The sequence below is a fragment of the Narcine bancroftii genome, chromosome 3 (assembly GCF_036971445.1).
Source record: "Narcine bancroftii isolate sNarBan1 chromosome 3, sNarBan1.hap1, whole genome shotgun sequence".
In the NCBI taxonomy this organism is placed as follows: domain Eukaryota; kingdom Metazoa; phylum Chordata; class Chondrichthyes; order Torpediniformes; family Narcinidae; genus Narcine; species Narcine bancroftii.
Window position 1 is genome coordinate 333,669,187 of NC_091471.1, and position 23,476 is coordinate 333,692,662.

The 23,476-nt window shown below is 43.2% G+C and overlaps 1 protein-coding gene across 4 annotated transcripts in view; it reads left to right on the forward strand.

The window, feature by feature from the left end:
* tmem104 (transmembrane protein 104) overlaps positions 1-23,476 on the forward strand; it is a 98,264-nt gene that overhangs the window by 6,495 nt on the left and 68,293 nt on the right. For all 4 annotated transcript variants that reach the window (XM_069929349.1, XM_069929350.1, XM_069929348.1 and 1 more), the window contains exons 3-4: positions 7,113-7,234; positions 15,513-15,597. In XM_069929349.1, the coding sequence (XP_069785450.1) occupies positions 7,113-7,234; positions 15,513-15,597 (207 nt within the window). The remainder of the gene's footprint in view (positions 1-7,112; positions 7,235-15,512; positions 15,598-23,476) is intronic.

Genomic DNA, 23,476 nt, shown 5'->3' on the forward strand with positions numbered 1-23,476 from the left:
AAGACAAAATATATTGGAGAAGGCAATGAAAAAAATAAGAGAAGACAAAAAACCACTGGATTACAAGGGTCAAAAATTTTTTTTCTATCCAGATATGTTTTGAACTCCTGAAGAAGAGAAAGGAGTTCAATGCATCAAAAGTGACCCTATGGAAAAAAGGTTATAAATTTATGTTAAAATACCCAGCGGTACTTAAAATAGTTATTCCGGGGCAGCAAAGCAAACTGTTCTCGGATCCTGAAGAAGCACGAAAATTTGCAGAACAACTACAAAACAGACAGAGAGATGAAGAGATGTAACAAGAACAAAAATGACAACCAACTGCCTAAAGAAATCTCTTGGTGCCTGCCACATTGACCACCGCCAGTGGGCTGATATCGCCTCAAACCGTGCATCTTGGCGCCTCACAGTTCGGAGGACAGCAACCTCCTTTGAAGAAGATCGCAGAGCCCACCTCACTGTCAAAAGACAAAGGAGGAAAAACCCAACACCCAACCCCAACCAACAAATTTTCCGCTGCAACCGTGTCTGCCTGTCCCGCATCAGACTTGTCAGCCACAAACGAGCCTGCAGCTGACGTGGACATTTACCCCTCCATAAATCTTTGTCCGCGAAGCCAAGCCAAAGAAGAAGATATATATGTATATGTGTGTATGTATATATGTGTGTAAATATAAAAATAGAGTATAGGTAAGAACTAAGAAAGGAAAGAAAGGAAGTAAGGAGGGAATTAAGAGAGTGACCTTTGTTATATATGAAGATTAAAATCTTTTCTGGGGGGGCTGGGTGGGGAAGAATTACAGTCACTGCGAAATCAGTTGACGCTTGCGAACGGATTCGCAAATCCAAATGGAGAGGGAAGATGTGGTTGCCCGACAAGGGACAAAGGGCAAATCAGAAAAGGGAGGACTATTGGGGTTAAAGGAATTTTAGATATGAGAATAGTGGAAATATTTTATGTTTTAGAAATGTTGTCTTATAATGTATTAAAAAAAAGAAAGCAGAAGGGAAGGTGGTGATGAGGAAACGGAAAGGAAAAATAAACAAAGTATGAAATGGCTATGTTGAACTATATGACTTTAAATATTAATGGAATACATAACCAAATCAAAAGGAAGAAACTGTTAAATTTACTGAAAAAAGAAAAAATTGATATAGCATTCGTACAAGAAACACATCTAACTGAAGTGGAACACAAGAAATTAAAGAGAGATTGGATAGGACATGTAACAGCAGCATCATATAATTCAAAAGCCAGAGTAGCTATATTAATCAATAAAAATGTATCAATCAAAATAGAAGAGGAAATAATAGATCCAGCAGGGAGATATGTAATGATAAAATGTCAGATATATTCAGAATTTTGGAATTTACTCAATGTATATTCACCTAATGAAGAAGATCAAAAATTTATGCAAGATATCTTTTTGAAGATAGCAGATACGCAAGGGAACATACTAATAGGAGGATATTTTAACCTTAATTTGGACTCAAACATGGATAAAACTTGAAAAAAAACTAACAGAAAGAACTAAGTAACCAAATTTATAATTAAATCGATGCAAGAAATGCAACTTTTGGATATATGGAGGAAACAACACCCAAAGGAAAAGGAATATTCATAAAGCTAGACTATTATCGGACCACTCACCCCTGTTATTGGCAATAGAGCTAGAGGACATCCCACCAAGAATGTATAGATGGAGATTAAACTCTATGCTACTTAAAAGACAGGATTTTAGAGAATTCATTGAACGACAAATTAAAATGTACTTTGAAATAAATACGGAATCAGTGAAAGATAAGTTTATACTATGGGACGCAATGAAAGTGTTCATCAGAGGGCAAATAATAAGTTATGTAACTAAGATGAAGAAGGACTACAATTGGGAAACAGTACAGTTGGAAAGGGAAATAACAAATATAGAAAAAGAATTAGCAATAAAGGAAGATACAACTAAAAGAAGAGAATTGGCAGATAAAAAAATAAAATATGAAACACTACAAACATATAAGGTGGAGAAGAATATAATGAAGACAAAACAGAAATATGATCTAGGAGAAAAAACGTGCAAAATTCTAGCGTAGCAGTTTAAGACAGAACAAACTAAAAGAATGGTATTGGCATTAAGGAAAAAGGACAGACAAATTACATATAATCCAACGGAGATCAATGAAAACTTCAGGGAATTCTACAAGCAATTATATCAAACTGAAAACGAAGGGAAAGAAGACAAAATAGATGAATTTCTAACTAAAATTGAACTACCGAAATTACAAACAGAGGAGCAAAATAAATTAGTAAAACCATTTGAAATAGAAGAATGACAGGAGATATTAAAAAAACTACCAAACAATAAAACACCAGGAGAGGATGGATTCCCAATAGAATTCTATAAAACATTTAAAGACTTATTAAATCCTCCCCTTCTGGAAGTAATCAACCAGATTGATAAAACACAAAGCATACCAGATTCATGCAAAACAGCAATAATTACAGTAATACCAAAGACAGGGAAAGATACAGTTGCACCAGTGTCATATAGACCAATATCTCTACTTAACACAGATTATAAGATAATAGCTAAACTATTAGCAAACAGATTGGCCGACTATGTACCAAAAATAGTAAATCTAGACCAAACTGGATTTATTAAAAAAAGACAAACAACAGACAATATATGTAAATTTATTAACTTAATTCATGCAGTAGAAGGAAATAAAACTCCATTAGTAGCGGTTGCTTTAGACGCAGAAAAGGCCTTTGACAGAGTAGAATGGAATTATTTATTCAAAGTACTACAAAAATTCAGCCTACCAGAGAAATATATTAATTGGATTAAGCATTATATAAGGGGCCATAGGTGAAAGTGTCAGTAAATGGATATATATCAAAACAATTTAACTTTTGCAGATCAACAAGGCAGGGATGTCCACTATCTCCCTCACTGTTCGCTTTAGCTATAGAACCACTAGCAGAACTGATAAGAACAGAAAAGAAAAGAAAAGGGATAAAAATAAAAGAGAAGGAATATAAAATCAGTCTATTTGCAGATGATGTTGTAATATACTTAACAGAACCAGAAATATCAATAAAAGAATTACATAGGAAATTGAAGGAATATGGAGAAGTATCGGGTTACAAGATCAACGCAAATAAAAGTGAAACAATGGCAATGAATAATGCGGATTTCACAAAGTTTAAGAAAGAATCGCCATTCAAATGGCAAACACAAGCAATGCGATACCTAGGTAAACAACTAAATAAAAACCTCGGCCATCTATATAAACTCAATTAACATCCATTAATGAAAAAATTACAAGATGACTTAGAGCATTGGAAAGACTTACCACTAACTCTGATAGGAAGGATAAACTGTATTAAAATGAATATTTTCCCAAGGATACAATACCTATTTCAGTCATTACCAATACACCTAACAGAGAAATTCTTCAAGGAGTTAAAGAAAATAATAAGGAAATTCTTATGGAAAGGGGGGAGACCGAGGATAGCACTAGATAAATTAACAGAATGGTACAAACAAGGAGGCTTACAACTACCAAACTTTAAAAATTATTATAGAGCCGCACAATTAAGATACCTATCAGATTTTTATCAAACAAGGGAAAAACCAGATTGGACTAGATTAGAACTAGATAAAATAGGGGAGAAGATACCCGAACATATATTATATAAATGGGATGAAAAATTGGTACAACGTAGGAATTCTCCAGTATTACATCATCTGCTCAATATTTGGAAAAAGATTCATGTAGAAAGGAATAAAACAAATTACCAACTACCAAAACTAATATTGACGCACAATCAGTTAATCCCTTTCACAATAGATAACCTTTCCTTTAGAGAATGGGAGAGAAAAAGGATCAAAAGAATAGAAAATTGTTTTTCGGGAAATAAATTATTATCCTTTGAACAAATGAAGGATAAATATAATATAACTCACGATACAATGTTTGCATACTACCAACTGAAAACCTACTTGAAGGACAAATTGGGAAACAGTCTGAGGTTACCAGAAGGAAGCAATTTTGAGTATGTGATTACAGACACAATGATAATTAAAAAGTTTGTAACAAACATGTACATCAAACTTCAAGAAAAGGAGAACGAGGAAACAAATGGTAAACCTAAACAAAAATGGGAACAAGATCTAAACATAAAGATAAAGAATGAAATATTTGAGAAGCTATGCTCCGGAACTATGAGAAATACAATAAACACGAGGTTACGCATGATACAATATAACTGGATACACAGGCTATACAGCACACCTCAAAAGTTAAATAAATGGGACCCAACAGTATCAGATTTATGTTTTCGCAGTAAAAAGGAAACGGGAACAACAATTCATGCAATTTGGACATGTGAGAAAGTGGAAAAATTTTGGGAAGATCTAAACAAGATATTAAATAAAATCACAAAAAGCAATATACCAAAAAACCCAGAGATCTTCCTCCTAAGTAATATAAGAAACAAAGAATTTGGACTCGATTTGGATGGAGCACAAAAAAGATTTGTTATGGTAGCCCTAGCTGTAGCAAAAAAATGTATTATGTCAACCTGGAAATTAGAAGACAACATGAGAATACAACAATGGTATATAGAAATGAATAAATGTATTCCATTAGAAAAAAATAACATATAATTTAAGAAATAATATTACAATATTCAAACAAATATGGGAGCCATACATGAAATACAATAGAGAAATCCTACCGTGGACTTCCACCACCTAAAATGACAGAAGGAGAAGACAATGAAAAGAACTGACTCAGTAAAATTTCTTGTTTATTTTTATTAAGTGACAACATTGTTTAACGGATTTAATGTATCTTATAGATTGAACTTTAAATAAATGGGGAAGGGGGTGAGGGAGGGAGGGAAGGGAGGGGGGAAAAGTGGGAGAAAACGACACTATATATTTAAGTAGAAAAATGTCTGTATGTATCTTGGTCAATATGGTTTATAGTGTGAAAAATAAAAAAAATTAAAAAACTGTCAAAAAAAAAATAAAAAAGTGGCTTCACTCCGAAACGTGGCTGAGGCTGGAGTAAAACTTGAAGGAATTGTGAAGAAATGGGGAGATAGGATTGTTTGATGGGCTGAACTGGTGTCCTACGATGTGGTAAGGATGTATAGTTATTGAAGGGAGATAGGCACGGTTAGCATGATGTTATTGAAGTGCCAGCGATCGGGACCGTGGTTCGAATCTCACGGTGTCTGTAAGGAGTTTGTATGTTCTCCTTGTGTCTGCGTTGGTTTTCTCCAGGGGCTCAGTTTCTTCCCACCATTCAAAACATACCGGGGGTTGTAGGTTAATTGGGTGGCATGGGCTCATGGGCCGAAAGCCTCCACTATGTTTGTATTTCAGTGCCCAAAATGGTGGCACCAAAATGTCACCTTCGTGTATACGATCCGGGGGTGGGGGTGGTTTTGGCCGATTTTATTTTTTTGGGAGGGAAGAAAAAGGGGGTCTTGCATGCTGTCAAAATCGGTAATGCAATTGCAACAATCTTCCACCAGCTGTTCTGGATGAATGAATTTACTTTGGCCTTCTTTCAAGATTTTTCCCTTCACACACAAGCCAGCCAATTTGTTTCACCCCATGTAATAACAAGACACCAATATGAATGCAAGATGCAGTCAAGGTTGTGGGCCATCCCAGCTGTGATACAGAAGTGCTCCAGATATGGCTATGCCTCTGACCCACAATAACTCGACATTCAGTGTCTCTGTCAGTCCCCAGCTATCTCCACTCACCAAAAACCATGTTAGATCATTAAACCTAATTATTGCCCACTCCCAATGGCCAGTCTAACTTCAATATGAATAAAACAATTCAAGGTCCAGTGGACAGCGATTTCCCTTTCAAAAACAAAACTCTCCTTGTTCACCATTAATTCCACTGACCCTCAGAAATACATGTATAAACTATAATCACGGTATCTGCAGATTTTCTTGTTTAACTCGGTTGTGACTACTTCACTGGATGTAGAAAGTTTTGGAAGTCTAAACAGCCAAACTGCCAAAATAGAGAGGTTTGTTTCCTTGATGTCTGTGATTGTTCCTGCAAATGTATTCCTCCTGTTAGGGAATAACAACACCAAACAACTGCAACAAGTCAAGTTGCCTTTAATAAATTTAGATCATGATTGGAGTGGCCAGATTACAATGCCAAGCATAAGCACATAGGCTCTGCGCTCTGGAGTGCCTGTTTTTATCAGCCTGTACAGAGTCTTCTGTTATCTTGTTGGAACTTGGCTTCTGTGAGTGGTTTTTATGGTTCACAGAATCACCAACTACTGCTATATCCTGTTATTTACCATTGGTAACTTATTTTCCTTGGAGCAATCTTACACAAAGTGCCCTGTAAATCAACCTGGCAGTTCAGCCAACAAGTCATTTGCAAAGATTCATGCCCCACATTTACTTTACATCTGAGTAAACCTTTTTTAAAGTCAGTGTGTATCCTTTTACAATATCGGTATCACATGATGGCGCTTCTATGGTTTAATTCTTAAAATGCGGAACTTTCTGTAGAAACAAAAGACTTTGGTTTCTTCTAATCAGCAGTTTCAACCTGCTTAGTTACACAATAATAAATCTAATTTCTGTTTTAGCAATCAAGTATCCATTATACACAAAATTCAAGTATACAGAGTTTAAAGATACCATAGCATACAATTTATCAGTGCAGCTACTTTTTCAGTGCAAGATATCTCAAACCATTTCTTGTTTTAGAGACCAATGTTGACTCTGCTGTCTGCTTTATAGATTGTAGTTCTATCAAATTTGTAGAGTTCTGTAAATTACTGCATTGTGGGAGTGACCACAGCAGTGGTTAAAAGAAAATCGGAAGGAACCCTTTACCCACAATGCCCTCATTCTGTGCGCAAAAGTGCAAACAAATCTCAAAAGCTGGTGGATGCGACGCTTCATGTTGTCATAATCCTTTGCCTTGAAGTGCTGCCTGTGTCTTGGATTGTGTTTTAAGTTAAGGGTGTTCCCTCACCTGATTGAGCCAGGGAAACTTAAAGGAGGGTGTGTGGGGTTTTGCTTACATGGTTTGTGTCTTCTGCTTTGTTTCTAGGTGGGGCTCGTGTATATGTTTAACCTGATCGTTGGGACAGGAGCACTGACGATGCCACAGGCCTTCGCTGTTTCTGGTTGGGCTGTGAGCCTGGCCCTCATTATCTTCTTGGCATTTATGAGGTATTTGTCCCATTGTGATTCTGAAGAGCAGTTGTATCATAATTTTCAGGGGAATGGTGTCCAGACATCAGAGAGAGCAGTCACAGAGTGGGAGATCGCTTCGCTCAGCACCTTCTCTCTGTCCGCAACCACAGCGACCTCCCAGAGGCCAATCACTTCAATTTCGGGTCACACTCCCATGCTGTCATGTCTGTCCATGGCCTTGTGTACTGTACCACCCTTACCATTTGCAGATTGGAGGAACAACACCTTATTTGCTATCTGGGCACCCTCCAGCCAGACGGCATTAACATTGACTTCACTGCTTTCCACTAAACCTGCTCGCCTTTTCTTCCCTCTCCCTCATTTCTTGCCTTTCCAGTTCTTTCACCTACACACCCCTACCTTCCCCTTCTCTCCTCAGTGCTGCTGTCCCCTTCCTCCCTTCTCCACCTATTATCTCCTGCCCTGCCTCCCTCCCTTCCCACCCCTCCCCACCCCCCCCCCCCCCATTCCTTTATTCTGACACTCTCTGGCATTTTCTCATACTTTGATGAAGGGCTCATGCCCAAAATGTCGGTTATATATTTCTGCCTTTGCTACATAAAGGACACTGTTTGACCTGCTGAGTCTCTCCATTATTGTGTGTTTTTAAATCTTGTGTGCCTTGGTCTGTGTTTAAAACTCTTTGCAGTTTTTTGTATAATTAATTTATAAATACAGCAAAGGAACAAGCCTTACTGACCCACAAGCCTGTACCGTCCAAATACACCCATGAGACCAATTAACCTACTAACCCCATGTCTTTGAAACATGGGAGGAAACCAGACAAAACTTGCAAAAAGTAAAAACACAAAATGCTGGAGAAGCTCAGTAGGTCAAACAGTGTCCTTAATGTAGCAAAGGGAACTGACACAGTACCGGGTGAGCTGTTCACACTGGACCATGAATTCCATGGTTCTTGTGAATATCACGGATCTAAGGGGGGGCCCAATCTCCAGTGGTGACATCACGAGTGATGTATTATGTACTCGCAGGAATAAAGCACATACGCGCTAAATATATAAAAGACTGTCGGAAAATCTGACAGACCACAGACCAGCTTGTTCCCTAAACAATAGAGCATAGCAACTATTTACATAGAATTACATTGAATTGGGTATTATAAGTAATCTTGAGATGAGTCAAAGCACAGGGCCGCACTGGCACCCCCGCCAGTGAAATACTGATATTAAAACTACCAGACTGACGCAGGCACTGATGTCACCCTGTTGAGCGGGTTGCCCTTTCACATTAGAGCCGAGTCAACTCAGCTGGTATCTGATACAATCCCCTGGGAAATATCAGAACCCGGTCAATTTTTAACCCCCCCTGCCTGGTTGGGAGCGTTCACACTGGCAGATGACCTGCTAAATGCCCACTAAATTGCCCAGTTCAACCAGTGTTCAGTGGCAGTGTGTAAAGGGGCTAATGTTGATGCCATCTGGCTGGAGGGTGCCCAGATGAAAAACAAGGTGATGTTCCTCCAGTCTGTGGGTGGCCACGGACAGACATGTGAGTCTGGGAATGTGACTCAGAATTGAAATGGTTGGCTACTGGGAGGTCGCTGTTGTTGGTGTCCGAACAAAAGGGGAGGGTGGTGTGGCGCATCAGAACAAAAAGGTCATCAAGTTACCTTTATTGTTCATACCATGTTTGCACGGTAAAGACGAGATGGCATTTCTCCCAGACCACGGAGCATATTTACATAAATATAACATTAAAATATTAAGATGAATCCAGTAAATGTCTATGGTACACTATCCACATATGTTTATGGAATTCAAGAATCTGAAGGTTTGGTGGGGGGAATAAAGCTGTTGCCCAGTCCGGACATAATGACCGGTGACATAATGCTATGGAACCTCCTTCCAGATGACAGAAGGGAGAACAGTTTACGTGAGGGGCGTGTGGAGACCTTCGCAATGCTTATTGCCTTTCGCCTGCATTGAATGTTGTAGATTCCTTCATGGTAGGGAGAGAACCCCCAATGATCTTTTCCGCTGACTTCGCTATCCTCTGCAGGGACTTGGGGTATGCGGAGGTACATCTTCCAAACCAGATGGTGATGCAGTTGCACAGGATGCTCTCGATACATCCTCTGTAGAATGTAGTGAGGAAAGGGGGTGGGGGTGGGAGATGAACTTTCCTCAGCCTTCGCAGGAAGTAGCGGTGGTGGTGGGCTTTCTTGGCGATGGAGCTGGTGTTAAGGGACCAGGTGAGATTCTCCAGGAACTTGATACTCTTGACAATTTCAATGGTCGAGCTGTGAATGGTCAATGGAGCGTGATTCCCCCAGTCGACAACCAGCTCTTGTTTTATTAACGTTCAGATACAGGTTGTTGGCTCTGCAGCAGTCCGTTATCAACTGCGCCTCATCTCTGTATACTGAATCATCATTCTTACTGATCAGGCCCACCATGGTCGTGTCATCAGCAAACTTGATGATGTGGTTCAAGCTGTGTTTGGCTGCACAGTCGTGGGACAGCAGAGTGAACAGCAGTGGGCTCAGCACACAGCCCTGAAAGGGAGTGCCTGTGCTCAGTGTGATGGTCTTGGAGATGTAGTTATCGATCCAGATTGCCTGAGGTCTCCCTGGCAGGACGTCGAGAATCCAATTGCAGAGGGAGTTGATTAGATCCAGCAGGTCAATTTCCCAAAGAATTATTATTTTCCATTGAAGCTTAATTACAATCCTGGTATTTTCCTCCATTGTCTGTTGATGTTTTTAGATGCAGGGGTAGGTGTACACCAGGAGATGGCAGCAGACTGCTTGTTTTCTGTTAATTCGGGTGCAGCTTTTGGTTAATGGTCTCTTCTGTACTTGTAAGATCAACAAAAGGTTATAAGTTGCATACAGTTCTTGCATCCAAAAAAAAATCAGTTCCTGTTCATAATGTTTGGAATCCAGTGAGAACTCAATGACACAGTATAGTCTCCCTAACTAAAATGAGAAGAAGATAGAGTGAAGAAAAAAGGAGTGTACAATACGGCTAGGTAAAATGCAGAGCCAAAGTGCAGCGTCTTAAGATCTTTTCTGCTGCAGGGCATTGAGGGTCTGAAACTGGCGGGAAAGCCCCTCGGACAAATAAGTGGGGAGTAACCCGGGGCCCACATTAAAGGCAAGGGCGCGATGTAGTAAAATGAATGGTTAAACACTAAAATGTACAGTAATGACTTGACACTAAGAATGCAACATGTCTTTGCACTGATTTCCTTTCTATAAATGGCGGGGGGGGGGGGGGAGGAGGGTGGGTGAAATGTGGCCATATAAAACTCGTGAAGGTTTGGCCGTGCTTCTTAAAGTGTTGGATGATTATGGAACTATTGAATTTTATATTACGAGCAGAATGTTTTTGGATTTTTGTGACTGCTCTTCTCCTTACTAGAACAATCTTAATTTAACCTTGTTCAATGTAGAACATTACATTGCAGGGACAGGCCCTTCAGCCCATCTGCATGTCATTGCTCCTTATTCCCCTATCCTCTGTATGTTTGTGTATCTCTGTAAATGCCTGTTAAGCATTGCTATCATATCTACTTCTACCACTTCCCCTGGCAGATGATCCAAGCACCCACCACTCTGTAAAACGGAACCCGAGTTGCCTCATAAATCTCCTTTTAACTCTCCCCTGCTCACCTTAAATCTCTGCCCTCTAATGTTAGGCATTTCCAGCCTGGGAAAAAGACTGATCATCTCCCCTCCTACCTCAACTCAAGCTTCCTGCTGCAGTGCAATTAATCTGCAGGTAGCCAGTATGACTTAATGGAGGTAGATTTATTGCGGGACGCTGATATAGCTTAACTGCAGGTAGATTTATTCACAAAACATGGATGCAATAATGGGTTGACTTGACTGGATTGCACACAAAGCAAAGTTATTTTTCCTCTACCTTGGGTCACGTGACAATAAACAAGGAATAGTATCATTTTTGATGATTCATTCAAGAGTTGTGTACTAAAGTACCAGTTGATCTTGAATTATAGGGACTGACGAGAGAGTTGGATTGCACTAAAGATATGAAGAACAGGAAGAACATTGGATTCCATTGAATTACAACCCATTTCTTCTTGAGTTTCCAATCTTGTTGAGGTTTGCATCCAGTGAAAGAAAAACTAAGGTTCCTCGAAGCCGAAGGAAATTCAGCATGACCACAATGTCTCATCAATTTGTCAGAAAATAGATGTAGGAGGAGGCCATTTGGCCTTTCAAGCCTACACCACCATTCATTTTGATCATGGCTGATCATCTACAGTACCTGTCTTCTCCCCATAACCCCTGATCCCCTTAGCCACAAGGGCCAAATCTAACTCCCTCTTAAAAATAGACAAGGAACCAGCTAACAGTCTAACTGCTGACATTACAGTAGTTTACTGATGTGCTCACATGTTACGGCAGGTATTTCTGTATCTGCTGCTCTTTAAACCCATACAATTTCTTCTTTTCTTTCTTTGGTTTGGCTTTGCGGACGAAGATTTATGGAGGGGTATGTCCACGTCTGCTGCAGGCTCGTTGGTGACTGACAAGTCCGATGTGGGACAGGCAGGCACGGTTGCAAGGGAAAATTGGTTGGTTGGGGTTGGGTGTTGGGTTTTTCCTCCTTTGTCTTTTGTCAGTGAGGTTGGCTCTGCGGTCTTCTTCAAAGGAGGTTGCTGCCCGTCGAACTGTGAGGCGCCAAGATTCATGGTTGGAGGCGATATCAGCCCACTGGTGGTGGTCAATGTGGCAGGCACCAAGAGATTTCTTTAAGCAGTGCTTGTACCTCTTCTTTGGTGCACCTCTGTCTCGGTGGCCAGTGGAGAGCTCGCCATATAACACGATCTTGGGAAGGCGATGGTCCTCCATTCTGGAGACGTGACCCACCCAGCGCAGTTGGGTCTTCAGCAGCGTGAATTCGATGCTTGCGGACTCTGCCAACTTGAGTACTTCGATGTTGGTGATGAAGCATACAATAAAACTCTTTAAAATGACAGAACTGCCCTCTGGTGTTGAATCTAAAATGTACATACAGTGCAGTTTATTGTTAGAGTCTGTTCCAATGGGCCACTTAAAAATCGGCAATGGACCACAGTTGGCCCAGGGCTGTACTTTGGCTATCCCGGGCCTAGATGCACCATAGAAAATATCCTGTCTGGATGTACATCCTGGGATAGGACCTGCTCTGACAAAGACCACAAGGAACTGTGGAGTTTGTGACTGCATCTCAGGCCGTCACACAAACCAACCTCCCCTCCCTCGACTTCCTGCTTTTCCCATTTCCCACTGCCACAGGAAAGCAGCCAATGTGTCCCACCTTGGTCACACTCTCTTCTTCCTCGTGAGCTTGAAAAAGTGCACCCCCAGATTCAAGGACCGTTTCTTTCACCCTGTTAAGACTCTCCTTCATTAACCAGTCCTGCTCTCTCTCGCACTTTGGCTTCACTCTGCCTGCTGTACCTGAGTACGGGTTCACTTGCTTGGAAAGCACGCAAACAATTTCTCACAGTGTCTCAGTACACGTAGTAATGAACAGTTTAATTTGGAAAGGTTCTTTGTTTGCCCTGATCCATCCAACCTGTCCAAAGTCATCATAAAGCTGCAAGGGTTACAGCACCCACCATCCCACTTGGCTGGAGCCCTTGTCTCACAAGTTCTTCAGCTCATCTCATCCATACTAGCCATTGTATACCTATCTGCACTCATCCAAATTCCCCCCACCCATCACCGTTGACTTCAGACTCACTTTGATTTCCCTGCCACCCATCTTCATTAGGGAATATTTACTTTCAACCTGAAGCATTTCTTTTGGATGTGGGCAAACACTGGTGCACCCAAGGGAAAAGAGTGAAGTTGTCAGAACCGGGGAAGTGGAGACACAGTGCTTCCCTGCAGGGTCCTGCTGCCTGGTTGTTATGCCAACGGCTTTGTACTCAGGGGAGCAGAGATACAGCGCTCCTCCACAGAGTCCCTCTGCCGAGCCATTAAGCTGACTGCCTCAGCCTGGAGAAGGGGCCGACGGTGTTTTTTTTACCATTTTGAAACCATGGTGGTCTGTGCCCAAGATGTCGATGCCTATACATGGTAGGGGAGAGCGGGAGAACACCCTCTTTCCACTACCATGACAAGAAAACTCAAGGGGAAGGAGACCACGGCAGTGGACCCCAGCAAGGGGCTCGCCTGTTGAAGGCCTCACCTCTGGCTGTGAGCTGCTAGAGATCAGCTTGTGGTATTCTTGTATCGGGACCATGGTTGGTGAGGGTGCTGATGGCGAGCAGGCCTCACAAAGGGGTTCTGATGATAACAGCTTCCTAAACTTATCAGGCGCTCGGGATTCATGAGCTTGGGTTCACTGCTGGAATGGACAGGGGCCGTGGAGCAGTGGAGGTGAATCCACAGGAACTCAGTGTCTCTGTAGGGATTTTCTCCTGCTTCTCTGTCACTTATTGGTGGGGGCATTAGCCAGGCAAGGCTAATGGTGCCTCTGTGTCTTTATAGCATCAAAAGTTGACAAATGGTTGTATTAATACACTCGAGGTCAGGATTAAATCTGGGTCCTTGCAGCTGAGAGGCACTTACTGTAATGGCTGCACCATTGCTCTCTCTACAAGAGTCCAGACAGTTATGGGAAAAACAGAACATTTCTCCGATCCACTGGCTGTTTAATAGCCACGATTGCTTTTCTGTCACCCACTTCTACAAATTAGGTTCTGGAAGGATTTGAGGACCTGCTTGAGCAGCAACCAGTTCCAGAGTTCCTTGTGCTTCTGAGTGAAAGAAAGCCGATCAGCATTTGCTTCATTTTGGGGCACTGTCCTGGTGTTCCCTAATCTCTCATGGAATTGATGCTAAATTATATTTGGAGAGATGTGTTACTGACAGGGCTGGGAGCCTGTCATGAATCGATGCCATCCACTAGTGCCCAATGGCTGGGCATGGTGAGGCTCCCCGTCAGGAGTGGAGCGGGATGTGTAAGGGCCAGAATCATTACTACTAGAAGAGATGAGAGAGGCTGTTAGATCCGGGCAGATGCTCCTTACCCCCCAGCCATGACCCATACTCACCACAGTGCAACCCGGAGTCCCCTGTCCCAGTGCTGAGTGGCCGTGCTGAGCTGCGGAGTGATCCAGTGGTGGGGCTGCGGGGACATAAGAACAGAAAAAACAGGAGCAGGAGTCGGCCATCCGGCCCATCAAGCCTGCTCCGCCATTCAATGAGATCATGGTTGATCTGATGATGGGCTCATCTCCACCTACCTGCCTTTCCCCATATCCCTTAATTCCTCTATTATGTAAAAATCTATCTACCTTGTCAAATATATTCACTGAGGTGGCCTCCACTGCTTCAATGGGCAGTTAATTCAGTAGGTTCACCATCGTCTGGGAAAAGCAGTTCCTCCTCATTTCCGTCCTAAATCTACTACCCTGGATCTTGAGGCTGTGTCCCCTCGTTCTGGTCTACCCCACCAATGTGGGCAACTTGCCCATCTCTATCTGATCTATAAAGATAAGACGCAGCTGGTTCTAGACACACCAGTCAAGAGGTGAGTGGACCTCGCTCACATAAAGCAAGAAATCCTTGGACTAGAGAGCCAAACTGTCTGCTGAAGGGTGGCAAGAAGCAGGGAACCAGTGGACGCTGGGTGCTGGAAATCTGAACCACGAATGCACACTGCTGGGAAATGCTCAGCCTCTGAGTACGAGGGCAGGTTTAGTATTTCAGTCAATGTTGCTTGATCATTTCTGAGCCATAGAGACATGGCAATGAGGAATCAGGCCTCCAGCCCACTGAGTCTGTCCTGACCATCGGCTTATTCCCACCAATCCTGCATTTTAGTTTTATTTGCATCACCTCATCCCGGATTCCATTCTCTCACAGACACCAGGGGAATTTATAACTTTCATGTCTTTGGGAAGTGAATGGAAACCGGAGCACCCAGGGGAAATCAAAGGGGTCACAGGGAGAGCATGCAAACTCCACTCCTGACACCACCAAAGGACAGGATTGAACCAGGGCCCCCGGAACTGGAAGGCGGCTGCACCACTGGGCTGCACTGATTATTGGTTATCATCTTTTCCATTCTTAGATGTTAGCTGACTGGTGTATTTCCAGAATTTAATTTATTCTAGCTACTTTTAGACCAGTTTGACCTTTGACTCTGCTAATGGCTGGCTTGGTTTTAGGCTGGGTGGAAAGTATTGTGACTTATTTATGAAGGATTGCGTTAGGCTGATGGTTTATTTGGAGCCCTCTGCATGAAATTAACATTCCTTTTCCCTGCAGCTACATGACCACAACATTTGTTATCGAGGCCATGGCAGCAGCAAACGCACATTTACGTTGGAAGAAGAGAGAGAGGCAGCGGATTGTAAGTACAGAGTGTGCTGTGGAATTTTGATGGTCTTTAACCCAACCAGTCTTTGCAAAAAAGGGATCGAGTGGAATCCCCCTTTTACATTTGCCCTAATTTGTTATTCATGTCAATATTGGGAGGAGTATAAAGCCCACCTTTTACCCAATTCATGGCCCAGCCCTGTGCAAGTATTTAGGGCACTTTGAAACCAAGAGTGCAGATTCTGGATCTCCTCCCATTTGTTGAGTTCGCATTAGAGAGGAGACGTTGAGCTTCTTGCTTGGGAAAAGTTTACATAGGCTTGTCATTCTACCCCGTTCAGCTCCAGGACTGGATATCTCTGACCTGTCACGACTCTGCCAAGAGTGGTGTACAACTGAGCTGGAGAAACTCAAACAGTTCACACAGCATCGTAGGAGGTGAAAGGTGACCAACATTTTGGGCTTGAACCCTTTGATAGGAATGAGAAAAACACCAGGTAGATACGTGAATTAAAAAGGTGGTTGGGGGAAGAGGTTAAGAATGATAAGTGGATACAGGTGAAAGGGTAGGAGAGCCAGAAGTGAGGGGAGATAGCAGAGAGCTAAGATGGGGAGCTGATAGTTCCCCAGAGTCCTGACCTAGGGGCATGTGGAGAAAAATGGAGGGTTAAGGGTGTGAGGTGGGGAAGGATTAGATTGTTATGAGGTAGGTTTGCATAGGTCAGCATAACATCAAGGGCTGAAGGGCCTGTACTGTGCTGTTATGTTATCTGTTCTTTACCATTCCCATCTGCTGGATGCCAGTATTTCCAGTTGCACAAGTTTCTGATCTGTTACGATAATAAAAACAATCAGTTTCTCATGAAGCTTTGTCATTCAGCTGACTTCAGTGTCATCTATGTTGACAATGCAGGCCCTCCTAAGTTTATTGTGTGTAAAAGAACCCACTTTCTGATGTCCAGGTGATGCTGGCAGTAGGAGAGCTGATGAATGAATTTTAGGGTCTGTCTCTAAAGGAAACGGCAATTTGGGCTGAGAGGTTCAAGTGATGTAGCACACAAGGCAATAAATAACAATGTCCAAGCCACTGGATTTTCAGGCAAGAAAACTGGCTAAACAATGCAGACTGTGGAGGGAATACCTTCCAAGTACTGTGTTGCACCAAGACTTGCTTCAGAGGGGTGTGTACAAGCCCCAATCCCTTCGGTCACTTTCTCGGAAGACTGAGGAAGTTCGGCATGTCCCCCTGTCTCTCAATAACTTCTAGCATGTGGACCATGGAAACCTCACAGCATGGTACATGAGCTGTTCCACCTAAGGTTTAAAAAAGCTGCAGAAGGTGGTAAATGTGACTCAGAATGTCACAATGTACCCCCCCCCCCTTCCATAGGCTCTATCTACATCTGCTGCCTCGTAAAGATGGTTCCTTCCCTGCAGCCATCAGGCTCTTGAATGAATCCCAGAACCAGTGCTGTCCTGCTGCCCTTGGTGCTAATTGATCTTCCTTTACTTTGCAATCCCGTACTCTAGTAATTGTGCTCTTCACACAGCTCTATGAAGATTTGGGTGATCTGTTGGTCTGCCCGCAGACGGACCATTCCTACTGTACTAGATATTTTGTGACTAACTTAAATGTCAAGCTTAAACTTGCAAGTTGTGTAATTTCTTGTTGTGTAACTTGTGTGGTGCCCATGTTTTTTGGTGGTGGGGGGGGGGGGGTGGGGGTGGGGGCGGCACAGTTCCTTCCAGAGCTGAATGTCCCTGCGTGGCTTCTCTTGTCAACTCCTGTGACTTCTCATGTCCTCCTTGTGCACTTTGCACTAATGATGTTCCAACCCCCATTCCCACGTGTGGATTATTTTGTATTCAGCTGCTCTTTCTGTGACTCACAATACTTGCGAAGCGGAGCCATCCCGTCATTTGTCTCACACTCCATCCCATGTACTTCTCACTCTTGCTTGTACAACGTTTCGAGCTTGGTATTCAAGAACCTTACAAACGCAGGACCAGGCCCTTCAGTGCAACTTGTCTGTGCCATCCAAGCTAATTCCATTTGCCTTCATTTCCTCTAAACCTTAAGAACTGTAGAACATTACAGCACGGAAGTGGACCTTTTGGCCCAGTGAGTCCATGTCGTATTATTATTCTGACTTGGCCTATTGACTTGCACCTCTAGTTCTCTAGTTCTTGTCCTCTAGTTCTTCTCTCAAGATTCAAGTTTCCTTTTTCTGTCACATAATAATGGATTAAAAGTGTAGCATACATGAAACACTGTGATTTTTACCTGCCGTAAGGCAGACAAAATCACAGTTAATACTGTCTGGTTGCCCTTACAGTACGAGAGAAAGAGAAGCAAAAGAGAGTCCTTTCAGAGTCACTGAGTGTCCGTGGATTTGCCTCCAGCGCCTCCTGCAGCCGCACAGACTCCTGTTCAGTTCATTGGTCATCCGAGTTCCAGATCACCTAACTTTAGACGAAAAAAACCTCCATCAATATTCCTCATAATTTTTTTAAACTCTATGCAAGCTCCCCTTATTCTTTGACACTCCAGGGAATAAAGTCCTAATCTATTTTATCGCGGCACACCGCCACGGCAATCAGGCCGGCGCTCCGGCTGGCGAGTGCAACCAGGAGTCAGCAGACCACTCAGCGGCACTGGCCCCAGCAAGCGAACCGGCAGACAGGAGGCTAAGTCAGCATTGGGGGCTAGCATCCCCAACATGCCGCTGGCCCCCATTGCACAGCTAACAGCTTGGGGATAGTGTGCAGGGAAGAAGGCATTGTAATGCAAGAAGGGGGCCTGCACACGGGAAACCTGCTATTGTTATGCGGTTGGTGACATCAGTTGATGTGGCAAATAATGGGAGTGCTAACAGTATAAAAGCCGGGCTTCAGCCCCAATAAAACACAGAGCTATACCTCAGTATACCCTTGTGTGTCTTTCTTCGAGTAGTGCGCGGCTACAGTGGATGACCCCAATGGTTTTGACGCCATCTAAACCCAACGATGAGTGGGCCGGCAGCAGTCCACGCAGTGACCCTGAAGCTGCTGACCTTCTGGACAAATGGGCCCTGCGTCTGATTCGACCAGGCTGAGGCACAGTTTCAGATCCAGTAGATCACAACCGAGTCCACCCGGTGCTACCATGTGGTGAGCGCCCTGGACCAGGACATGGTGAGCTGGGTGGCCAATTTCATCCAGGGGCCCCCCGTCGGAAGGTGCCAACATGGCCAAAGAGCTGCTTATCGAGACTTTTGAGCTCTCTTGGCAAGAGAGAGGGGCATGTTTGCTCCACTTGGAAAGGATGAGGGACAAGCCCCCATTGGCCCTGATGAATGATATGCTGGCCCTCATTGGGAAGCATGAACCCTGCATAATGTTTGAGCAAGCATTCTTAGAGTGATTACCTGAAGACGTCCAACTGCTCCTGGCGGACGCCAATTTCAGTAACTCCTGGAAAGTCTTAACACAAGCAGACATATTGTGGATGCAAAAGAGAGAGTTCTTTGTGGCCGTGGGCCTCGTTGCCAAACCCTGCAGCCAGACCTGGGCCAAACCACAGAAGGAGCAGCAACCCCACCACCAGTGGTGCTTCTACCACCAGTGCTCTGGGCGGCAAGCATAACCAGGAGCCAGCAGTCCGTGCAGCGGCACCGGCCCCACAAGCAAACCGGCGGTTGTACAGCTAAGACAGAATAGGGGCCAGCATCCCTAACATGGCGCTGGCCCCTGCTTCACAGCTAACAGTTTGGGGATAGCGCATGGGGAAGAAGGATTTATAGAAACCCGCTATTGTTATGCGGGCAGTGACGTCAGTTGATAGGGCAAATGACGGGAACGTCAACAGTATAAAACACTGAGGTATACCTCACTACACCCATGTGTGTCTCTCTTCGAGTAGTGTACGGCTACAATTTAACCTTTTCCTGTAACTCGGTTCTACCATTTCCTTTGGCAGCTTGTTCCATATCACCCCCACCCTCTGTGTAAAAAGGAGACTCACGGGCCATTTTTAAATCTTTCTTCTCTCATCTTAAATCTTTGCCCTCTGGTTTTTGATTTCCCTAAGCTGGAAAAAAAGACGGACTTTTCATCTTGTTTATTCCTTCCATGATTTTATAAACCCTCCTGTGCTCTAGGGAGCATTCCTTTTAATGCAAACCTGTTAGTCACAGTAATGTTCTTGTAAATCTTTGCCGCACCCTTTATACCTGAATGACGAGTTTCCAGTCGCTTCCTATAATTCTCATGCAGTAGCTGTTCTGCCAGGCTGCACCCTTGATTGTGCGTGCATTTCTATCTCTGCTGGAAGAACCTGCCATCAATGGCCAGGAGTGTTGGCTGTAAATAGACAGACCATCAACCATACTCCTGGTTGCAGGGGACTGCAGGATCTCATTTTCATGGCACAGCATAGCTCTCTGTGGTCAGTGGCCTTTATGTGACATCTTTACCTGAGCTGGTTCTTGTATGAGCTCGAGCATAGCTCATAAGATTTCCCTCCAGAGTCTCTGTTTAACCAGTTTATTGGTCTGGGAATCCAGTGGGTTAGACATCTTTATTTATTCCCTGGTGTGATGTATCACTTAAATCTCTCAGTGCCCATTGCAGGCCCGGGGTCTAGATTTCAGTTTCATTAGACAATCCTTCTCACGCCATCCATCAACCTCAGCAGGATATTGGGAAAAGTGGCAAAGGGCTTTGCTTTCAGCAAATTCGGGTCGTGCATCCTTTCTCTCTAAACAGGAAGGGTAGATCCTCCATAGAAAGATTCTGAAAGCTTTTTCCTAAACCATAGTTGCAGTTTTTATAGAAAAAGCAGCTGGTGAACTACACTATCAAATATTACAGGAGCCATTTATTAAACCATTACTCCAAACTTAATTAATCTACTGAGAGAATGCAAGAGGTGCGATGTAGCGCCGAGATACTCCATGTGGTAAATGGTGAAGACCACTTCTTGCCAATTATATGCCTCCATACTGCCCATCTGATGTAGCTGAGACTTGTGAGATAATGATTTTTTTGCCATCTACATTGCACAATGTGCATGTGCCCCAAAATCCTTAACTTGCTCTAGCCCAACAGGCACTTTATTTAAATAAACTACCAAAATAAACAAATGAATTCAAAGAAACAATAAATACAAAAGATTAAAACTCAGTTATTGTAGAGCAAAAAAAAAGTCATTACAGTCCATTTGTGGTGTTGGAGCAGTCCCTGATTAGGGTAACAAGGAGAGTTTCAAGAGCTTGATAGCCATTGGAACGATACTGTTCTTGAACCTAGAGGTGCACAGTGATTGTGATGGGGTCTGGGATGCTGACTGAATGGTACAATTCGGTACGTTTGATTAAGTAAGGGTTTTTTTTGGTGTACACAGTGCACTAGTTTGGACCCCGGTTGCTGGATATTTGTCATGGTTTAGATGCCATTGCTGTCCATATCCAATGCCCAAAGGTAGTTGGTTCTGTCTCCTAAAATGAGGTGATTTTTGATAGAGCTTAATTGCTTTCTAGAATGGTCTGGGCAATGGAACAGAATTTTTTGTCCATTCAGTCCTTGCTGGTTCTGAGTCGAGTTGCCCTCTCTCATCTGCCTATGCAATTCCCTTTCAAAGGTCCTGGTTGACTTTCCACCACCCCTACAGGCAGTGGTTTCCTGTTCTCCAGTTCGTTGTTTAAAAAAAACATGTTGACTGATCCCCTTTGTATCTTGCTGCCCAAGCCCAGGACCACCAAGACGCTGCAGACACAAGAAGTCTGAAACAGAATGCTGGAAGTTCCCAGCAGGTTTGGCAGCATGTGGTGCTGTTGGGTCAAGTTGATGAACTTTGACCAGAACTAGGAAATTGTAGGAGGAAAGGAAAGGGAGAAAATATTGAAAAAATTAGCACAGTAGACCTGGAAAACCCGCAAAGAATAACCAATAATTTGTAAAGAGGTGAAAGATAAGAGTATGGGGCTGTCAAGCAAATATAAAATTGGATTCAGAGCTTCTCCAGGCAAAGGAGGAGATGGCAAATCTTTTAGAGGATGAGAGTGGGGAATTAATACCAAATAGGAAAATGGCAGCATTTTAAATACTTTGGATCGGTTTACATGGCAGTAGACACTAAAAGCATCAATAATTGATGATCAAGGGTCAAGAAGGAAGGAACATGAATCAATCTTAATAACGAGGGATAAAAAGTACCAGGAAAACTTGAGACTAAAGACCAGCGGGTCCTCTGGATGTGGTTATAGCAGATATGCCTGTTGCGATGCACCCTGATTCTCCAGGTCAGAGGTCTTTGTAGACCAGGTAGAAAAGGGGGTGAGATCCTGCAGAGTGAATATAGGCAGTTGGGCAGGAGTTTAAAAAGCAAGACCCCTAGGGCTGTAATTTCTGAATTACTCCTGGTGCACAAAGGGGTATGAATAGGAGGATTAGCAGATCATTGTGTTGCTGAGGAGCTGGTGCAGGAGGGGAGAGGTGCATATTCTTGGGGCCTCTTCTGGGGCAGGGTTAACCTGCACAAGAGGGATGAACCAGAAGGGTCAAAATTCTGACAGAGATTTGCTAGAGGAACTTGGGACGGTTTAAATTACCTGAGTTGGGAGGTGGGACCAATAACAGTCATGTTACAGATTAAAGTTGAGGCAGACATGAACATTAAGACAACCAAGTTCAGTAGGAGTTCAGGATGGAACGAGGAAGACCAGATGGATGAAACTGCATTTATTTTAATGCAAGGGGCCCGACAAATAAAGCAGATAAACTCATGGCAAAGACAAGTACATGGGGCTGGGATATTATAATTGTAATGTGGTTGAGGGTTGGGGAGGACTGGTAGTGGTGTTCTGGTGTGCAGAAGCTTCTAGTGTGATGTAGATGGAGGTAAGAGAGCAGGGGATAATGTGTTTTAATTTGGGAGAACGTGCTGGGGGATTGCACAAAGAGGCTCTATGGGTGGAACTTAGAAATGAGAAGGTGATGATGAATTTGGGATTGAACCAAAGAGCCTTGATAGTCAGCAAGAATTAGAGGAGCAACTACATCAGGAGATCGCAAATAACTGTAAGAGTAATGGGGTTGTGATGGTAGGGGGATTTTAACATCCTTGTATTGATAGGGTTTTTCAATGGTGCTAAGGGTTTGGATAGGGTAGAATTTGTTAGTGTGTTCCAGGAAAGTTTCCTCCAGCAATATTAATGGCCCTCTTCAAGTGGGGCAGCATTTAACCTCCTCTTGGGAAATGATCCAAAGCAAGTGACTGAAGTGTCAGTGAAGGAGCAGTGACCCTATTAATTTCTATTAATTTTAAAATGGCTAGGAGAAAGATAGGACGTCCAGTCTGTTGGTCCTAAATTGAGCCAAGGCTAATTTTGATGGCATTTAGACAGGACTTGCAAAGATTGATTGGGAGAGATTGTGTGCATCAAAGTGGGAGGATTTTAAAGTGATGGATATTGTGAGAAGTGGGGGCAGAAAATGTTGGGGACCTTGCAGAGATTTTGTCTCCTCTTTAGCCACAGGTGAGGTGCTGGGAAGCTGAAGGGTTGCCAATGTTGTGCGTTTATTCAGGGAGAGAATGAAGGGCAAGGCTGGCAGGGATGTTGATGATCTGGTCTGGAAACAGGCAGCGTCTGTCAGGTACAAGCAGTTGAGATCAGATGAATCCTGGACAACGTCAGGGATGAGGATCAGGACACAAAATGAAAACATGAGAGAGCTTTGGCAGATAAAGAAAGGAGAATCTATAAGAATGTTCTATATATATATTAAGGACAAACAAGAGAATAGGTCCCCTTCAAGGTCAGTGCAGGTATCTATGTGTGCAGCCACAAGGTGGGTAAGGTCCTAACAGTCAGATAGGTAGGCTTTTGGTATATTGGCCTTCATGAATCAAAGTATTGAGTATAGGAGTTGGT